The 19,853-nt window shown below is 40.4% G+C and overlaps 1 protein-coding gene across 2 annotated transcripts; it reads left to right on the forward strand.

Annotated features, from left to right (window-relative positions):
- On the forward strand, window positions 1-17,336 carry cass4 (Cas scaffold protein family member 4). Of its 2 annotated transcripts, none has more exons than XM_046075184.1 (7): window positions 1-140; window positions 12,686-13,111; window positions 13,781-13,864; window positions 13,994-14,110; window positions 14,676-15,965; window positions 16,094-16,177; window positions 16,351-17,335. In XM_046075184.1, exons 1-7 carry the CDS (start codon window positions 138-140, stop codon window positions 16,765-16,767), a joined length of 2,421 nt encoding a protein of 806 aa, XP_045931140.1. In that variant the 5' UTR covers window positions 1-137; the 3' UTR covers window positions 16,768-17,335. The 2 variants fall into 2 exon arrangements, with proteins under 2 accessions (XP_045931140.1, XP_045931141.1); XM_046075185.1 differs by lacking the exon at window positions 1-140 and adding an exon at window positions 10,372-10,541 and having other exon boundaries at window positions 16,351-17,336.
- Window positions 17,337-19,853: the final 2,517 nt, after the last annotated feature.

A 19,853-nucleotide genomic window follows, 5' to 3' on the forward strand; every position in this document is an offset into this window, starting at 1 on the left:
CTCAGACAATATGCTGGTTAGACAGGAGGACTGAATCCCCGAGAGTTTTCGCACACACTTGTGGTTGAGATGGTTCACTGAAAACTGACCCTCTGTGGACGGATCTTTTTTTCTGTGAACACAGCTGCTTAACAAACATGGTGAGTCCCGCAGCTGCTCCACTACCTTTAATTTAAATTTAAATTAATCAGTCAACTTTAATTTTGAATGATTTCTAACCTCAGCTTTGATACTGTAATGCATACTGTCATGTCTTTTGTATCTACTCTGTTGGCTACTGTTGCTTGTCCAGAGTGTCCCTGCAGACCACCTGCTTGGATTTCACTTGAGCTTGCAGTGTCAGCTACTGCCTATTTCTACACACAGCCCCTCTGACCTGCTCTGCTGTTGGCTGTAATCTGAGAGGGTCAATCCTGACAGAGCTGAGAGTGAAACTTTATGAGCCTCATTACACACAAGCATTTAGAAGTGAGATGATCAAGTCAGGCTGCACGGAACCAGATAATTAGGATTAGGCAGATGTTTCCGTTCTTACATTGGGGTCATTTATACTGTGGACGCTGGGGACATGTCCCCACCACTTTTTTTAAAGCAAAATTTGTTAAAAAACATTCTGAAATATTGCTTGCAGTTAAATAACAAATGAAAATAGTTTTAGAAAGGTTAATTTGCACATTAAGAAAACATGCAATTAAAATATAGAAGAAACAAATGTGCATTGTCCAGAAAAAGTAACTTAAGGTAAAAAAAACAACAAGCTGCTGACTATAAAAACAACCCAAAAACATGCAACACCAATCAGTAACTTTAACAACTTCTTGACAGTTTCTTTTTGGCCAAGTTTTCCGCTCTCTCCCTGTGAACATGACAAAAGAGGAGGGAAGACTAAATCACGCCAATTTATGTGTTGCCTCAGTAGGGATGATATTACATGAGAAAAGCTGCACAGAATGACTGAGAGCTGCACTGCATTAGATTATATTAGATCTATATATTTTGAAATGCCACCTGTATTTTCTGTTTCCTTTTACATAAATAAAAACATTTCCACCATAAATTGGTGCAGAAACTTTCACCAGAATGCAGAAAAGGAAGTTTTTAAAATTTAAAATTAATCTTAAAATTTCCTGGAGGAGCTCTCCCCAGACCTCCCCGCTCGTCGTCTTGTTCTCGTGAACCTAATATTGCGAATCGTGATGTCTTGCAAGCTAAGTGTCACTTCACATCCTTAATCTGAGCCCCTGTGTCCCCACCGCTTGATTTATGAATGATAAAACCAATAAATGGGTCTACATATTTCTGATCTCAAACTCCATGCATGTGTTGCTGTGCTGGGAGTGCACTTTTTTATTTGAACTTTTGTGGCTGCTTCGGTTCCCATGCGCGCCTGTTGAAACCTCATATTCTCTGTCCAGCTTGATGCCTCTTTAAACTCAAGATGTTGCAAAAAAGATTAAACTTAGTACCAGAGAATGTCTCTTCTTCTACAGTCTCTCCACGTCTTTGTTGAGTCTTGTATTGACAGATTTAATTTATTTGATGGAAAATGTTTGAAAAGCCTTGTCATGAGTTATGTAACAGCAAAGCATTATCTTCTCAAGTCCTATCGGTAGTTCACAGTAGAGGGAACGGATATGCCTCATCCAGACATTTTCCCATGCAAAGCAATAATGTGACTGAGCTCATCTTATTCATCACTTCTTTAAAAAAACTGACTGGTTTGGTTATTGACTCACCGTCAGCTTAACCAATCTCATTTCCGATGTATACGGTTATTTCAAATTAGAATTTCTTTTTTAGCTCATAGAGCTATTTTGGAATGCCTCGTGTGCTGTGTTGTTTTTATCTGAGAGCAGGGACAGTCATGAGGGCTTACACATCAGGAGGCTGCAGGAAGAAGTGGCAGCATCCTCTTCACATCTCACTCAAGGAATTTGAAACACTTTTCTTTTGCGTCTAATTCACCATATGCCGTTTATGTTATCCATACACCATGTGTTTAACTGCTGAGGACTATTAATCTACTTCAAAAGTGAGAGGCCCCCATCAATCATGCTGTTAGCCAAAGAGTTTGAATATAATTGCCAACTGGACCATTGGCTTCTGATTAACATCACCAACTCTGATATCTAAATGAATTCAGTCACTGGTCGATAGAGCTGAGACTTGTATGGTACTAATAAATAGATGGATTAACACATTAATGGCTTGCAACAATACAGGGACTTTCCACAACCACTTTTCTGAATGCAGAAGCTGACGGCATCAGTTCTGGTTTTAGTGGGAGGTTAAGCAGAAAAGCAGGGCTGTGGCTTTTTAAAGCCGCTCTAATAGATTTTTGTATATTAACAATCAATAAAATTACTATGTCTAATGTGAAAGGCACTGTGGAACGCTCTTCCCTCAGACCTCCATGGTCTCTTTAAAAACAGTTGAAGACTTTTTTATTTAAACAGGCCTTTGTCTCACCATGAGCTGTGTTATTTATACAATCGTGTGTTTTCCCCTCCATAGGTGCTTCGGTTTTATTGACTGATTACTTTTATGGTTTTATGATGTTTGGTTCTTGACTATTTACATTTATTCATTTAGCTGACGCTTTAATCCAAAGCTATACATGTCAGAGGTCGCACGCCTCTGGAGCACCTAGGGGTTAAGTGTCTTGCTCAGGGACACAACGGTGGATGGGTCCCAGTTGAAAGGAGACTGAATATTGGACTTAAGTGGTGAGACACACGACTCCTAATAAATACTAATGCTGCATTGCCAAACATGTTGTTCCAATCAACTTGATAAGATGATAATATGTCAGTGTTGCATTCATGCATGGTAGCTTGTGTGTGGTACTGAGCCTCAAACCACATATCCCATAAAGCCTTTGCTTTTCATTGCAAAGATAATGTTGCTACTTTAAACATTGTGTTTGGTAGTGTGGCTGACAAGGGCAGGCAAACGCAGAGCAATCATAGACTGTATAAAAGAAGACGTCACCCGTTTTTGGACTGCCGTTTTGAAGCCTCGAGTTTGTCTTGAGAAGGGTCCTGCTGCAGCTGGATTTAGTTGGTTTGGCTGATAGATATTTGGACGAGACGGCGGAGCTAACGGCCGTATGCGGAGCTAGCTAGCTTGTAACATTACATCTGTAATTCACCCTAATTGTCATTTTAACAGGGCTGATAACTTTGTCTAACGAAAAACAGGCTTAAAACTAAATGTACTCACCAGAGAAAGTGAACAGCCAACTCCTAATAAGCTGTTCCAACGGCGCTGGTTAAATTTACACAGTGCCGAGGATACGAGTCACTCTAGCCTGATTGACAGGTCGCCATGGTAACAACTTGTCAATCACAGATAATCCCGCCCTGAAGCATACTCTGCTTTATGGTTTATTTTCCTCTAAATGGGACCATTTACTAAATGAACATCATGCTGTGTTGAAGAAGACATGAAACTGAGACCATAACCTCATTAGGAAAGTGTTTACGGAGGTAATTATTCAGGTGAGAAGTAGGCTCATTTCTAATGGAACCAGACTTCTGTTTGCAACCAGAACAGTCGCCCCCTGCTGTCCGTTCAATAGAATGCAGGATTAAGGGACTCCGCGCTAAGTGGTTGTGTTGACTGGACGTGCAGCATTTTTCCATTGCATTTATTTTTGGGGTATGTGTGCATCGTTTCTGTATTGGCAGCTTGTTTGCTGTTAAAGTATTTGTTCTGGCTTTCTGCACCATGGCAATTCATGTTTGTTTTAGATTTTTATATGTGTTAAGAATTGGCATAGTTTCTGAAGCTGCAGCATGTTGGAGATGTTTTGGCCCGTTTGCCCTTGTCAGCCATTGTAGTTTGGGGATGTAAAGCCATCTCCATTTGTGATTTTAAAGATTCCTTGAAGTCTCCTTGTAAACAGTGTTTCTCACTGCATTTTGTGTATCCTTGTGGCCTAACAAAACATTTGCATACATTTTTTGAACGTTTTGAATCCATGTTTGCTAGCTAGCTTAATTCAATGTCAAGGTCCACTTACTAACTTTTACTGGTAGTCTTCCCATGCAAATGGAGTTTGCTCAGTTGTCATGTGTCACTTTTCTACAATCAAAACAGTGCTCCATAGAAAATTCCACAGGATATCATGTTACACAACAAAGTCAAAAGCCGTATTAGGAAATCGTAGGAATTGCTCGTAGGAAATGTTAAATTTCCTTTAACATTATTATAGAATTGTCTCAAATAGAATGAGGTCATCTTCAAATGTTTAATGCAGCTTATTTAAATTGCAGTTAGAAAGTGTACAAAGACCCAACAAAGACCTGCACTGAAACAAACCACTGCCTGTAAGTCAAAATTGGTTCAAACACAGTATCAACCACCCAACATGCTCTTTAACAGTGTAACTGTAACAGCTAAAAGTAAAGCAACAAAGTGACCACATGTATTAACATATATTAACATATATTCACTGTGACAAAAGGCAGAAGATCAGACTGGGTATAAATAAACCAGAGTGTCAGCAGTGAGATAAGTTCCTGCCACAGAGCAGTGAGTCTGCAGCCTGCATCTTATCTGCTGCTGCTCACATTGTCTAGTCTGTCATCCACTGTTACTGAGAAACAACCAACTGTCTTTTAGATGATTGAAACTGTTCTAGGGCTGTCCCCGACTAAGGATTTACATAATCTAATCAGAATCGTCAAGTCCTGCTTATAGTCGACTAGTCGAATCATGTGTATTTATATATCACGTGCTGCTGACAGCTGCATGCACGTTGTGGTTCCTCGCGGGTACATTTCAAGTAGCCGGCTATTTAAAAATGATAAAATATTCTTTGTGTGGTTCATCAACAGTGATAAATTATCCGAAAGTCCCGCAAGGTTCAGACAACTTGGCACAACACCAGTTAAGCTGGAGCTCTGTCTCTTCAGCAAGTGTTCCTCTTCTGCCACTTCACACATACACTTTACGCCTGCACATGCGCACTGATGACCCAGGGTTAGGGTTACAATTTTGGATTTATTCACGCACTTTAAAAACATTTATTGAAAGTTTTATTTTTTTTTACATGTTTATTTACAGCATTAAACTTTGAAATGTATATTGTAATAGGCTGTATATTAACTTATTGGGAGAAAACTGTCAGTCAGACGTTGAGCACCACCATATCGCCAAAATAGCAATAATAATAACTGAGTGGTAACTTACCAGTTTTCACCTCAAAACTCATTCTGTCCCTTGAAAAGTGTATTTGTTGGTACCCCATAGAGAAGATCATAAATCATTGGATTACAGTGCAGTTTAAAACAAAATAGCTTTTTCAATCTTGTAATGAGTCATTCAGCCTAATTAGTGTAGAGCCCGACCGATATGGGATTTTTAAGACCGATACAGATTTCAAATTTTGAGATTTTACTCCGAAATGCCGATATATCAGGCGATATTTTCCCCTTCTTATCAGAAACACATAACATAAACAAAGATTAGCCCTAAAATTTGTTGTTATGAGACCTCACCAAGAGAACATGCTGAACAAAAATATAACTAAATATATCAAAGTTTTTATAAAGAAGAGTCAAATATTTAAAACTACAAAAAAGATCCATTATAAACTATAGAGTACTACTACTAAGTGCAGTAGTTATTACCTTACACGTAATCTGCCACAATGACTATTTTCAAAGTAGCATATTCACATCTAGTTTATCCCTTTACCAGCACGCTTTAATTCTATCCAGAGCTACGAGAAACCATTTCCTAACCACCATCTGGCGTAAAACATGCCGTCTATGATACAGTGACCCAGAGGAAACGCAGCTCTTGAATGCATCTAATACTACATGACTGTCGACATCGAGGACCTGCAACTTTGAGATTTCACACTAACGTTGCACATTTGAAAAAGGGGCTAGATAACTTTGTTAGGCGGGAAGCCGTGTTAGATACTTAGCTCACGAATATTTACATATTACCTCTGGTTTGATCATTTCTGACGCACCGACTGTACCTACAGACAAGCGGCTCTCATGTTTAGAATTTGTTAAACATTATAGTTTAACCGCTCAGTAACGTTAGCGCTCTTCCACTGATCAACACGGCATTAGCTTTGTGGCTAATCTAATTTAGCTATGTGCAACGTTTGCCGCTGTAAGTGATGTTAGAAAATATTTGGAAGAGATAAACTTGGGAGAAATGAGAGGTCCGTTCACTAAACTGTTTCAGAACCAAATCTACAATCACGTCTGTCAGCAGCAGAGCGAAGGATCCCACACTCCGTTTCTTTTTTAATAGTCATAAATCAGCTGTTATAAACGCCGATATCATCGTGTGCACAACACTGAACAAAGACCAGAGATGTGCGCCTGACACAGGGTGTCTTGAATCTGTGCAGGGTACAATGAAACCTCAAGACTGTTGAGGCATTCTGGAGCAAAATTTACTGCCCACTCTCAGAAAGCTTTGTCTCAGTCAAAGGTCACGGGTCCTCCAACAGGACAACAACCCAAAACACACAGCTAAAAGCACCCAAGAATGGATAAGGCTGCATTCATACCAAAGACAGAGATTGATCAGACAGACCTGCTATGAGGGAGTACTCAGTAGTAAGCTATGAGTAAGACATTAATTGCTGTGCAGCTACTTGGCGTTGGATCGTTCTTGAAATGGGATTTCTGGTTAATATTTCCAGTTGTGCTACAATCAGCACACACGTCACACAGATGGGCCACGTAGTGACACTCCCACACTGCTGCACAAGCCTGCTCTAACTGCCACAATGCTTGATTTGATGTGAATACAGCCTAAGAACAACACTGAACTCAATACTTTCAAACATCTATGAAAAGAGCTGGAACTTGCAGTCTGGAGAAGGTGCCCATCAAACCTGAGACAGCTGGAGCAGTTTGCTCAAGAAGAGTGGGCCAAACTACCTGTTAACAGGTGCAGAAGTCCCGCTGAGAGCTGCAGAAAACATTTGATTGCAATGATTGCCTTAAGTTAAGGGTTCTATCATTATTGTCCATGTCATTTTGATTAGTTTTATTATTGAAAATATTATATTGAATAAAAAATCAAAAGCAAAGTCTGATTTCTGTTAAATGTGGAACAAGCAATGGTGGATGCCAATTGTGTCAGTTTCATGTTACAGTATTTAAAAGAAAGTTGTTGTTTGCGGAGGGGTACCAACAAATGTGAGCACATCTGTATGTTCAGTTCCTCTCAAGACAAACTGATATATTTCAACTGCCAAGAACTGCCAATTCAATTATTTTAACATTAACGGCACATAAACTGATCAGAGTAAAGCAAATCTTGAGATCTGCATGCAACAAAGAACAAAATAATCTGTTGGACATTGCATCAATGTGCCCACCTTTAATAGGCTATTTTGTTTAGTTTTGAAAAGAAGAGGTCCTAGGAAGTTTTCTTTAGTCGTGTGCCTTTGTGTATGAGATTTAGACAAAGTTCTCAACAGTTCCCATACAGGAAATACCAGGGCAGCTGTAGCGAGTCAATGTCACTGCCACAGAGCCTGCATTAGACTCCACAGCCTCCTCTTGGATTTGTTTGGGTTGGAGAGAGGGTTGACAAAGGTAATTTTCCATGGAACACGTCTGAGGATCATTGAGATGATAAAATTGATCGACCAGGAACGAATTCCCAACATCTAAGACAATCATTTACAGGGATTCCAAATCTCTCTCTGTGTTTTCCCTCTGATTGGCTGTCTCTCCCTGTCTGTCCTTCTCGTCTTCCCCCTGCCCCTGTCTTTGTATCTAAGATACTGTGGGAAAGTCTAATATGTCATATTTACAGAGTGACTTCCTGTCCAAATTCAAGAAAAGAGATTATGTTAACTATGTGGCTTGCCTCATCTTGAACACCCTGCTCCCGCCACTCTGTCTGGGAAAATGAAGCATTTTCAATATTTTAGGAAACCTTTAGTCACGTGTGACACATTTCTTCACTGCCACTGTGGGTGTTGTGCTGAGCCTGGCATGTGTCCATGCTGACCTGCCCCCGGGGTCGTGCCCAGGCTGTCAAGGGGCAAAAGGTCAAAGTGAGGTGCCATTCCCACACTGGGATCCACATCTTGGACTGGTTCCTGTTCCAGTGGGTCTCGGGGATTGGACACTCTTATTAAGTTCACATAATATTGTGTCTCCACAGGTGATTTCTCATTATGTGGGGAAAAGTTACCCAAAATAATCACACTTTCAAAAATGGTGTTTTTGATTCTTGTGAAGATATGCCTGATTAATGCACTTCGGTGGCTGCATAATAGTTACCTAACTATATGAATCATGCAGTATATGATGAAACACCAGTAATGGTCAGTTTGAATATTAATGCGCTGAGGATAAATCACCACTCTTTGCCTTTCAGCGAGGGACTATTTGATAATCAATCAATTGATTAAACCTCAATGTCATTTTTCAAAGTAATATAATATATCCTTTCTTTTACTAAAGGGTTGAATTCATAAGCTATAAAACACACCATTACCGCTTTCAATTCACTCAGCAGTTTAGCTGCTACTGCCTTAACTGCTATGACCAGTAGCTTATGTTAACAAATGTTAGCTATCTTTAGGTAAATATTACTGTGTCACAGACGTTAGTCCAGTGATAACCATTGTTTCTGACAGATTTCCTAAGGCCTTCACCACTACATCTACATATCGCAGTAACCAAAAATCTAAATATTTGAGCCGAACAAATACTAAAGAACTTCAACAATGAATGTAAAGCTATTCCTGCACCTGGAAAAATCTAAATGACTATTACCAAAGTACCATTTTTATCAATGGTTTTAGAGAAGACTGTTTACTTCAGACAGAATCTGCTCTCATCCAACTGCTGCTGGTTTGATTTGAATTCTTATTGATTTGAGCTCTGCTTTTGACACTGTGGATCACTCTATTAGAAAAAGTAGGGTTGGCATCAGGAACACTGCTCTAAGTAGTTTATATCCTGTTTATCAAACAACACTTTCTCAGTGATCTTCGGCGGCCCCTCTGACATGTGGTGTTCCCCAAGGCTCCATCCATTGCCCCTTGTTTTTCTGTACATGCTACCACTGGAATATATCATAAATAAACACACAATCCAGTGTTGTTATGCAGATGTCAGACAAATTTGTGTCCCGTTAAAAACCAGTGAAGAATGCAATTTTAAAAGTATTTTATCCTGGCTGTCAGAAAAGTGTTCAACAAATCAGGAATAATTATTTTTGGTCCCCCAAGGTCCATCCCTATTTTACCGAAACATCTTGGATCCCTGTCTTCAATTATCAAACCTGCTGCCAGAAACTTGGGTGTGATATTTGACGGGGAACTTTCATTTGAAAAACAAATTGCAAACTTGTTCATGTTTTATCAGTTAAGGAGCATCTCAAATCTCATCTTTCTTGAGAAGGCCATGCATGGTTTCATATCAACTCGATTAAATTACTGTTCATTGTATTCAGGCTTCAGCCAAAAAAACTATCTCATGCTTTCAGCTAGTTCAAAACACAGCTGCTACTAGATTTCTTTTCAAATATTTATCTTATCGTTTTATTGTTTTTTAAATTTTATTTCTGTATTAATTTGATTGCCTGTGTCAATCTTGATTCAACCATGTAAAGAACTTTGTAACTTTGTTTTTGAAAAGTGTTACAATTATTATTATTATTTATTACTAAGTAAGTTCTCTGACTTTATGACTCTTGTGCTCCACTTGTGCTACTGTTACACTAGGTTTTAGAATGCAGCATTATCCCATAATTTTCACACTGGAAAAGTCAGCAAAAGCTACATAGTCTTGCTTTAAGTAATTTTTGAAGCAAAAATGCCTAACATTCTCTGGTCAAATGTGCAACTTTCCTGCTTTTCACTTTTATATTGCTTTAAATTGATTGATTTTGGAGTGTTGGTTGAACAAAAAAGTAATTTCAATCTTTAGTAGTGGGGCAATTTTTGGTTGTTTTCTTGTTTAATTTTTTAGAGTGACTAATCAAAAAGTCCAACTTGAGTGTTTGGTGCAAGGGTAACAGTTGGACATCATATTACTGTGAGTTAAAAATAGAATTGTATTCTTTCTGCCTTAGAGCAGTGCAAACACTCCACATCCAGCTTTCTATTTATTCGATATAGCTGAGATGGCCTGAAGTAGCTTAATTTGGTAGCTTGGAGGTAGCTTACTGTCTGAACAGAAGCTTCTTTCCAGGACTTTTTAAAAGCATTTCTTGCGTTGTGTCTGACGGCCGATGTTAATTTGTGAACAGGATGGAGCAGAGAGACGGGAGAGGTGAGGGAGAGGCAGAGACAGCTGTGCGGTTAAAGTGCTGAAGGCCAGCTGTCAGAGGGCCTGATCTGCACAAGCAGGCGTGTGCAGGAATCCAAAAGAGTCACAGCTGAATCTGACTTTGTTACTGTACTGGGTGATCAACATACAGACCGAAAAGCCGGACAAAGACAGCACAAGGCCAGGACTTCTGCTCAGGACAAGTGATATGAATTTCAGTTTCTCGTGACGAGGCGTGGTTGGAAACGAAGAAAAACCAAACAAAAAGTAAAGTTTCCCAATTAACAGGTCACATGGCCCACTGCAATTACAGGCTCTGAAACTCTGCAGGCTATTTACACATACATCATGTCTGGGTGGATAAAATACATTTTGTGCAACACAAGTAGTTTGCTAATGTCAGTTGCTAACGTCATCTTAGGATAGTGCACTTTCATGATTCCAAATGAGGAAGTACAATAACGTAAACTTTGTGGTACTGTCGCTGACTGTCATCTGACCCTATGTTTTTTTTCGCTTGCATGTCTGTAGCATGACCCAGAGGATTAGGCAGGGAGTTTGCTGAGGCTGTGTGTGTGCGTGTGCTGAAGGGGGGGGGGGGGGCATAGTCTGCTGCGGTCAGTGTGCTCTACAGGCTTGCATCCTAACAGGTGCTGAGTGTGTTGTTGGGCTCTGATGGTGAATGGGCTCTTTGTTTCAAAGGATTCACCCTCAGATAGCAGAGCCTAAGAACCCCCCACCCCGACACAAAAACACACACTTATCAGCTGAGGGTGGGGTGTGTGTTTGTTTTGTCGAGGGTATAATTCTATATAATTATTCATATTCTTGCACTTCTCAACGTGTCAGTGGTGGAATGTAACCAAGTACTTTAACTCAGGAATCAGTACACATTTGAGGAACTTGTATTGTATAATTTTATGCTTCTGTATACTTAGTCCACTATGTTAAAGAGGGACATATTTTAGCTAATACTTTATACTCCATTACATTTATTTGACAGTTATTGTTACTTTGTAGATTAAGATTACAAACAAACATATTATTGCTGATAAAATATAAAGCATTGTTATAGATTAAGAATTTAACTATCAAACAGTATATAAAGTAGTTAAATTTAGCTCCACTACCTGTACAACATAAAATTATATCTATATGCTAATGCATCAGTAATAATAATCAAACAATATAAGCTAAAGAGCTAAAATGTTTGCGTTACATTTATTTAGCTGACTTTCATCTAAAGTACAGTAAGTGCTTTTCAACCATGTGGATACGACCCAAAAATTGCAAAAAATTATCAAGTATATCACTGACTTTGTGTAGAGAGAAAAGAGGAGAGGACCCTGAACAGAACCCTGAGAGACCCCAGAAGGGGGGCTACAAGGTTCAGACACACGTTCTCTCCAAGTTACCCTGTAAGTGCAGTCTTTGATGTAGGATGTGAACAGGGTTAGAGTGCAGTGCCAGTTCTTGGAGGGTGGAGAAGAGGATCTGGTGGTTTGCCCTGTCAAATGCTGCTGAAATGTCCAGATGGAGGATGACGGCGGTGCAGTGGATAAGACCCATGCCTTTGGTGTGGGACACATTGGTTCTGTTCCCACTGAGTGTGAACACCCATTCTTTCTGTGTAGCTACGCAGTAAGTCAAACCACAACCTGCTGGGTGTGAATTCAGCTATGCCTAGTGGTTTTGGTTGCAAGGCATGTTTTATTAGTCACAGCTTGTCTCTACCTACACAACAAGCCACCGCAGCAGAGAGGTTGAAGTAAAAGAAAATTTCACACTTCCTTGTATGTGGTCATTGCCCAGTCTGATTTAGATTTGTCACATCGAGAAAAAAGCTGGGCAGTTTATGAGCTCTACCTTTCGTGACAGTGAAGAATGCCTCAAAATATGGCAGCAACTTTACAGGGAAACATATAAAGGACATCCATGCATAATAGTCTGTGATCATTCTTGGATTAAAAATATGTATTTGTAGTTTTGGATTGAGGAGATAGGACGCCTGCAAGCACGTAAGAGGAAGCTTTGAAGGAACTTGTTTTCCATTTACTTCTCTGTAGGAAGCACAACTAGGAAGTGAAAATACAGAGAAGGAAAGATGTCATTCAAAACAATAAGAGCGCCACTTGTGTTATTGTTGTTTCACAAACACTTTAAATAAATGGGAAATAGTTACTTTGTGACAACTAGTTGTGTGTTATTATGATTATTATGAAATGACTGCAATACTTCCTTGTGAATGTGATGAGGACTCAGATGTGCAACTCGTAGCAACATTTTGCAAAAGGAAATGTTGTCATGGGCCTTCAGCAGCAAAAATAACTTCTGTCATTTAAAATGTGCCACACACGACCTGCTGTTTTCCCCCTATGTTTTATTTCCATTTTCTCTGTTCTTTATTTTAGAACAAACTTGCAAAGGCTCTGTATGACAACACTGCAGAGTGTGCAGATGAGCTGGCCTTCAGAAAAGGGGACATCATCACGGTGATGGATCAAAATGTGGCCGGCACCAGCGGATGGTGGATGTGCTCTCTTTATGGACGGCATGGCCTGGCCCCTGCAAATAGACTGCAGCTTTTAACAGTGCAAACTGGAAGCACTGCAGGCTCCTCAATCCTTGTCACAGAAAATCTCAGATCAATTGATGTTAAAACTGATGACAGTGTGAAAAATATCTACCAGATCCCAAGTGTTCCCCGACCGTCCAGCAGCTCGGCTTATGAACGCATGGACATGATCTACAAGGTCCCGTCCACTCCTTTATCAGCTTCAAAAAGTCCAGCCCTATCAGCACTTAAGAACAACACAGAAGAACCGGAGAGAAACAAGGTACAAATTAATTTCGCACAGTATGATTGACTTTATGTAGAAAAGAGCAAAAACCTAATAGCAGATATTAGTCTGTGTATTTCTCTGAGGTCAAAGTTTGTCCTTTTCCTTGGGAAGTGTTCACTCTCACAATTAGAGAGGTAGACTGTTGCAGAAATGCTATGCTGTGAAACCCCTGCTGGCAAAAGAGCTTTCAGATGGGGACCACTGGCCTCTCCCTGGGGACAGGCATGCAGCACCGTGGTCTTTATGGGCCTGTAAAAGACAAACAGACACAGACTTCAGACACTTTTAACTGCAAACAGCAGCCCATGCCGCCAGAGACTTCAGAAAGACAGAAGTGTCTGTATGGTTGCCTATGCAGCAGAAGGTGGGAAGAAATATACCCACATGTTCACCATTTCCTTTCCTGCTCCAGGGGAGTCGTGTTCCCTTCTGCAGTAGCCACCTAATATTCAATGAGCAGCATGGTTTCTATTATAGAGCTGCGTTAATTGGCAAAGTGCATGCATGATGGGGTTCTCCGGTACTCTCAACGGGCTTCAGAGCAAACACTGTCCATATAAATGCGTTGAAGTAGAGGTCAGTGAGGTAGATGTAGCTTTGATCAAAGCAGTGCAAGTGTTGCCAGTCAGCCTCAATATTATAGCCTGTCTGTCTTGTCTGCAGCCTTCATTCTTCAGCATGGCGTCCAGTCCAAAAGGGGAGGTTTATGATGTTCCAAGCCAAGCAAGACGAGCTTCTCCTTTCACTGTGAGCTCTTGAAAATATACACAATAAAATGCATCAAAAGTAGTGACTAGTGACTAATTGTGGATATTGTGCCACTTTAGTGGTTACTGGTCTGATGTCTCTACTGTTATTGTAATGTTCTATTTGCAGGCATCAACAACTCCAAGACATATGCCGCAAACACAGTCATTGCCTCCAGTTTCGGAGCTGGAGAAAAGATTTGACTCTCCGGAGAGTTTAAGGTGTAGCAGTCCAGGAGACTCTTACGTAAGTTTCAGACATTTGGAGGGATTAATGAAGTAAGGAATCTATGATGTGCTCACTTTAAAATGCAGTCTTTATTTGAACTTCTTTTTAGACATGAAAAGTAGTAGTAGAGCATGAGAGAGATGTTCCAACCATGACCAACCCCCCAATTCTGAGGTTGTGTCATATACTGGCCATCTGGGCCGGTTGACCACCAAACGGATATCACCATTGTATTTATGTTAGACATCTTTTCATTTGTTTTCAGGAAGTCAGAATGAGATTTGTGCTGTTTTGTTTTTATGAATTAAAGGGAACCAGAAGATAAGAGAAAAAGAGAAGAAAAGAATAAATGCATATGTAGTTACATTAAAAAACAACCATAACTGACTGTCACGCACACAATTTTTGCACTTTCACAGTATACCCCTGCATCAGAAAGGTGTAGGGAAGAGGCGCTCTTTGACGATCCAACAAGCACTAAGTTTGAAGCATACTTACTTTCTACTAAGTAGAAATTAATGTCTGCTTCATTTCTAAAGTTCTTTTCTTTCTGTGAAATTGACAACTTTGTTCTTGTGCATAGGTGTATGCTGTTCCACCCCCTTTGCCTCAGGACCCAAATTATGACATCCCTGTTCCCTCAGCCATAGAGGCCAAACAGAAAATAATCAATGGATACAACACCCTTCCCAACTTCCACAAGCCTGAGTGGATTTATGATGTGCCAGTGGGTCCTGAGAAACAAAGTCCACCTCAAGGCTCCTATGATACCATGCCCTCCAAAGCTGTTTGCAGGCAGCTCTATGACACTCTTCCAGCACATGCTTGGCCCATTCAAAGAGGCAGTCCAACTTCCGCACTTTATGATGTACCAAAACCCAGTTCTCTTGACATCCCAAGTCCACCCAAAGTGCTGCCGAGGGTCCCGATTTATGACAAACCCCTAACTCAGAGGCTCCCAGAGGAATCAGTATCTGTGGTTCCACCCCAGGAGGAATCCCTCACCCGGGTTCTCAGTGATTCCCCAAGTGATCATATACCCCTAGAGTGCAGGGTGGACTCAAGCAATGCTCATGAACACACAAGGGTGCGTCTGCAGCGAATGAGAAACTTCCTGGCCTGTACGTCTTTCCATAACCTTCCAGAAAGTGGGGAGTCACTGGCACAGGAGGACAACGAGCGAGGTAGAACCTTATGTCTCTCTGCAGCAGACAGTCAAAGAATCAGCACGGCCTCCAGCTCCTCCACCAGCTCCTGTGACTCTCTGGCTCTGAGCTCCTCCTCTCCAGAGCCTCTGCGAGAAGTAACGCTCAGCCAGGACGAGGCCTGCCGCAAACTTCTAGACCTGCATGAGTCCGTTTGCAGAGCCGTGCCCCGACTCATGGAATTTGTCAGCAGTCACTGGAGGAGCAAAGAACATCTGGAGAAACACCTGAAGGAGATCAGAGAAGCAGCTGAGGACATTACATGTTCTCTGACGTCCTTCCTAAACTTTTCCTTGGACGTTAAAGGCAATGCCCGCCGTTTGACCGATGCCAACCTTAAGACAAGGCTCTATAAACAGCTGTCCATCGTTGAAGACTCAGGTGTGATCCTACAACAAACAGTTAGTGCTCTGAACATGGCTGGCTGGCCCCTCAATACGCTTTGTCAGGACCCGGGGCAGGTCCAGATACCTGACCAACTGGAGCGCTTTGTTATGGTGGCGCGCACTGTTCCAGAGGACATCAAGCGCCTAGTGTCTATCATCAATGCCAATGGCAAGCTTCTGTTCAGAGTCCCTCAGAAAGATCCAGAGACAAAGAAAAGTCCTGATGGAAGTGAACAAGGAGGGGACATACTGGAAGACGACAATGACTATGTAGAGCTACAGGTGATGCTCCTAATCTTTTACGTCATTCTAAATAATATAGGTTACCATGTTAACTGAATGATGAGCTGTAACCAAGGAAAACCCAAGGCATACTAATACTAATATTTTTGCTATTGACTTTTCCTTAGACTAAGAATGCTTTTGAAAAGCATCAAAAGGACGCGCAGAAGGGACAAAAAGAAAATGTCACACCAGTCTCTAACAAGGCACGGGTGAGTATCTTCTATTAATCCAAGAGATTTGTTCCTATTTAATGAGCATGATAAAAACACCGTTGCCTCTTAAAAAATTTTCTTTTTATACATCCATCTATAATGTTAACCAGGATTTAATGTTAATATGTGGCCATCCTCACCTCCTTTTGTTCCATTTCATCACTGCTCAGACTGATAACAAGCGCGACTCCTCTCAGTCCGGCAGTGGCACAGAAGAACATCAACCATCCCCTCTGTCAGAGCACTGCCGGCTTTACTTTGGTGCTCTACAGAAGGCCATTGGAGGATTTGTGAGCAGTCTTCAGGATGGCCAGCCACCAGAAAAATTTATCTCACAAAGTAAGCTGGTGATCATGGTAGGCCAGAGATTGGTGGACACCTTGTGCAGAGAGGCCCAACGTAGAGGGTCCAGCCAGAGCCTCCTGTGTAAGAGCAACCACCTGTGTGCCCTCCTTAAGCAGCTGGCTGTGGCCACCAAGAAGGCAGCACTGCATTTCCCGGATAGTCAAGCTCTGCACGAGGCTCAAGAGTTTGCAAAGGAACTGGCCCAAAGAGCACAGCACTTTCGGATATCGCTTGACCTCTGAGAGTCTGCATATCAAGCATATTGATTTGTTTGTACAGCAAAAGATAGTGGTTTAATCATCATTCTGTTTATTTTTTCATTAATTTCATATTCAGCCACCTTCAAGCTTCACTAGCCAAAAAGATAATTAGTTTTTGCTGAATGTTGTTATCTTAATGAATGCAGGTACTGGTTAAAGTGTTGTTTTTTGGTTAGAAAAAGTCGCTGTGACAAGCAGAACAATTCAAATATGGAGTTGTATTTGTACTTAAATAATACAACATAGTGGAGTTCTAAAATAAATTGCACATTTAGGATACTGTACTCAAGCCAATTTTAAAATGTAATTTTAAATATAAAGTATAAAATGTAATTGTTTTATATAATTTACAACAATTTTATATTTTCTGAATATTGTTTGTTATGAGGATTTATGTATTTTATTACTTTATTGTGGAAGGGTATACTCTCCAGGGTAGTAGTTTGATACAGTCTACGTTTTGTGAATATCTATGTAAATATTCTAAAAAAAATGTGTTATGCATTCCCAAACTTTTCTTGATAAAAGACTGAATACAATACATGTTGTATTTATTCATATAAATATCAAAAACTGAAAACTACATGAAAATTTGATTTTTATATATATATATATATATATATATATCTCACACAGTTTTAAAAATGAAAGTCCTGTCAGTAAAATAACCCTGTACAATGACAGCAGTGTACAACTAATGTCTGAAATATCTCGTTACTCCCTACCTTGAAGGCGGTATGACGGCCCAACAATGTAATAAATCCTTAAAAGCTTTATGTCTAAATTTACTGCAAATAAGGCAAAATATCTTTTTTTATAGTTGCAGTTCTGATATTTGTATTTTGTATTTGTATTTTGACCCTCTAATTAAAATTATGTTTTGACTAATAAATTTAGTACCCCAAATATTCACTGTCTTGCAGGTTCAGTTTTAACCATCACCAAAATCAAACCGACCAGATGGTTGGTCGCTATGATTACAATCCTGGTTGCAAGAGTATGACCAAAACTTAACAAAAAAGGAATAGCGTTAAACATCAAAACACTGTTATGTTTACAGTACAGTAATGAAGAATAAAAGAGAAAGCACACAGTGTCAGTACAATAACATGATCACCGCTGCTGTACATGTATCTAAAGCAGAGCATCGGAGAGGCACACATTTACGCTCTGCTTCAAGTGTGGATGTCTGGCTGTCACAGAGTCAGTTTTGAGTATGGGAACTTTTCAGTTCTTGTAAAGCAAATGGTGTGCAGTATACACACTTCAGCAGGTTTGGCACTTGTAATCGTGGCGTTATTCTGCATCTTTGGTTTATGGTAGGTTGCTCTGTGTCACTACTACTGTCACTTTATTAGCTAAAATGTTAAAGTTTGCAAAAAAGTAAGGAGAGGTCCACTACTGAATGACTGATGCACATACAAGCAGTTCATAATTGTATGATGCCCTCTAGCTGTAGTGTTGGGATATGACTTCAATCACATGCTTTTTGCTACTTCTGCTGCGTTCCAGGCAACTGGGAACTGGGAAATTTCCAACCTCCAACTAGAAAAACTACCCTGGAACCCCACCTGAAGTCGGATTTCCTACTTGTGAACTGGGAGAAAAAATATGTACCCCGACTTCACGAGTAGCAGCTGAATTACGTCACAAAACAATGGCAACAATGGATGCACACACTGTAAATGGCAAACCATAAACAAAAAAGCAGTAAAAAGTATATTTGCATGTATTTAAATTAAAATAATACATACGGTCATATAGTAAAACCTGTTCTCCATGTACATTGATGTAAAAATATGTTAGGCATAGTAGGTAGCTGGCTACAGTAAAGAATCTCATAAAGCCATCTTCTCTTCATAAAAGTTATTGTTAAAAATGCAAAAACATTAGGAAGTATAACCTACAACATTGACTGACTTGAGGGTTACCAACTGATGGGGTAGCTAGAGGGGTACACAGAACTAGTATAGGCTATTTATGTCAGTTGTAGTAGTTAAACTGCCATCCTTTTAATTAACACCTAAAACACTGCTGAGGGTGCAACTGTGTGCACAATTTGTCACGGTCAACCATGGTTTTCGTTCACTTTCGGCGTCACACACCACCATGCACCTGCAACGCATTGAGGTCGGAAGTTTCAACTGGAGTTCCGTCTCTAACGTGTTATTAATCAGGCTGAAGTAAATTCAGATTATCTACAGGACAGAACAGGAATTCGCTTCATGACTGATTTATCATTCAATGGAATATATAGGCCTATGTATATATGTTTACATCAAGTCACTTTCATTAACAGAATACAATTTATGTGTTTTGCTCTCTCATCTTTCAATTTAATAAAAGTATAAAAACCAAAATGTAAATGTTCTCTACTAGGAAATTGTTCAGATCAAAACAACTGCTCATTGACAACAGATGGGGGGAAAAGGATTTGCTGACTGGTTTGTTCACACTAAAGGTTTGGATCTAAGAACAGTAGTTACCGGAGGTAACTCTATTTCTATGAGTATGTGCATAGCCTTCTAGTAGGCTTGCTACTGGTTAACCCCATCGAGGCTCCACCTCAGATCTTTCAGAGACCGATCTTTGCACTCACCTCTTATGAGGTCATGAGGTAGCAACCCCATCCTACAAAACACCAGCAGTTCATCTCCCTTTTGAACTCAGCACTACTCATAGAAATCAATAAATTATTAATACTATTACGTAAGTAGTACGCCCTAACAGGCTTCGCTATTTGTTACCACCCGAGGAAAAAGGCTGTTAGGGTTGTGATGTACACCCAGCTGGGCCCAAATCCGTCCATATAGCAACTCGGACCCAACTGCTGAATGGGCAAAGGATAGTAAGTGGCCAGGCCACTGAGAACTGCCTGCCTGGGGGTCCCACAGTCCAGCCACATGCCATCAAGCTTGAAACCAAGTGTAACCTGAGTGTGTAAGTCACGGATGGTGCCCCCCCCAGTCGTTGTATCTAGCACCAAGCGAGACATACAACCAGACATCATAACCCTGAGATATGACCGCACTAGAGATGGGAAACCACAAAGAAGCCAAACAATATCT

The sequence above is a fragment of the Micropterus dolomieu genome, linkage group LG18 (genome assembly GCF_021292245.1).
Source record: "Micropterus dolomieu isolate WLL.071019.BEF.003 ecotype Adirondacks linkage group LG18, ASM2129224v1, whole genome shotgun sequence".
NCBI lineage: Eukaryota > Metazoa > Chordata > Actinopteri > Centrarchiformes > Centrarchidae > Micropterus > Micropterus dolomieu.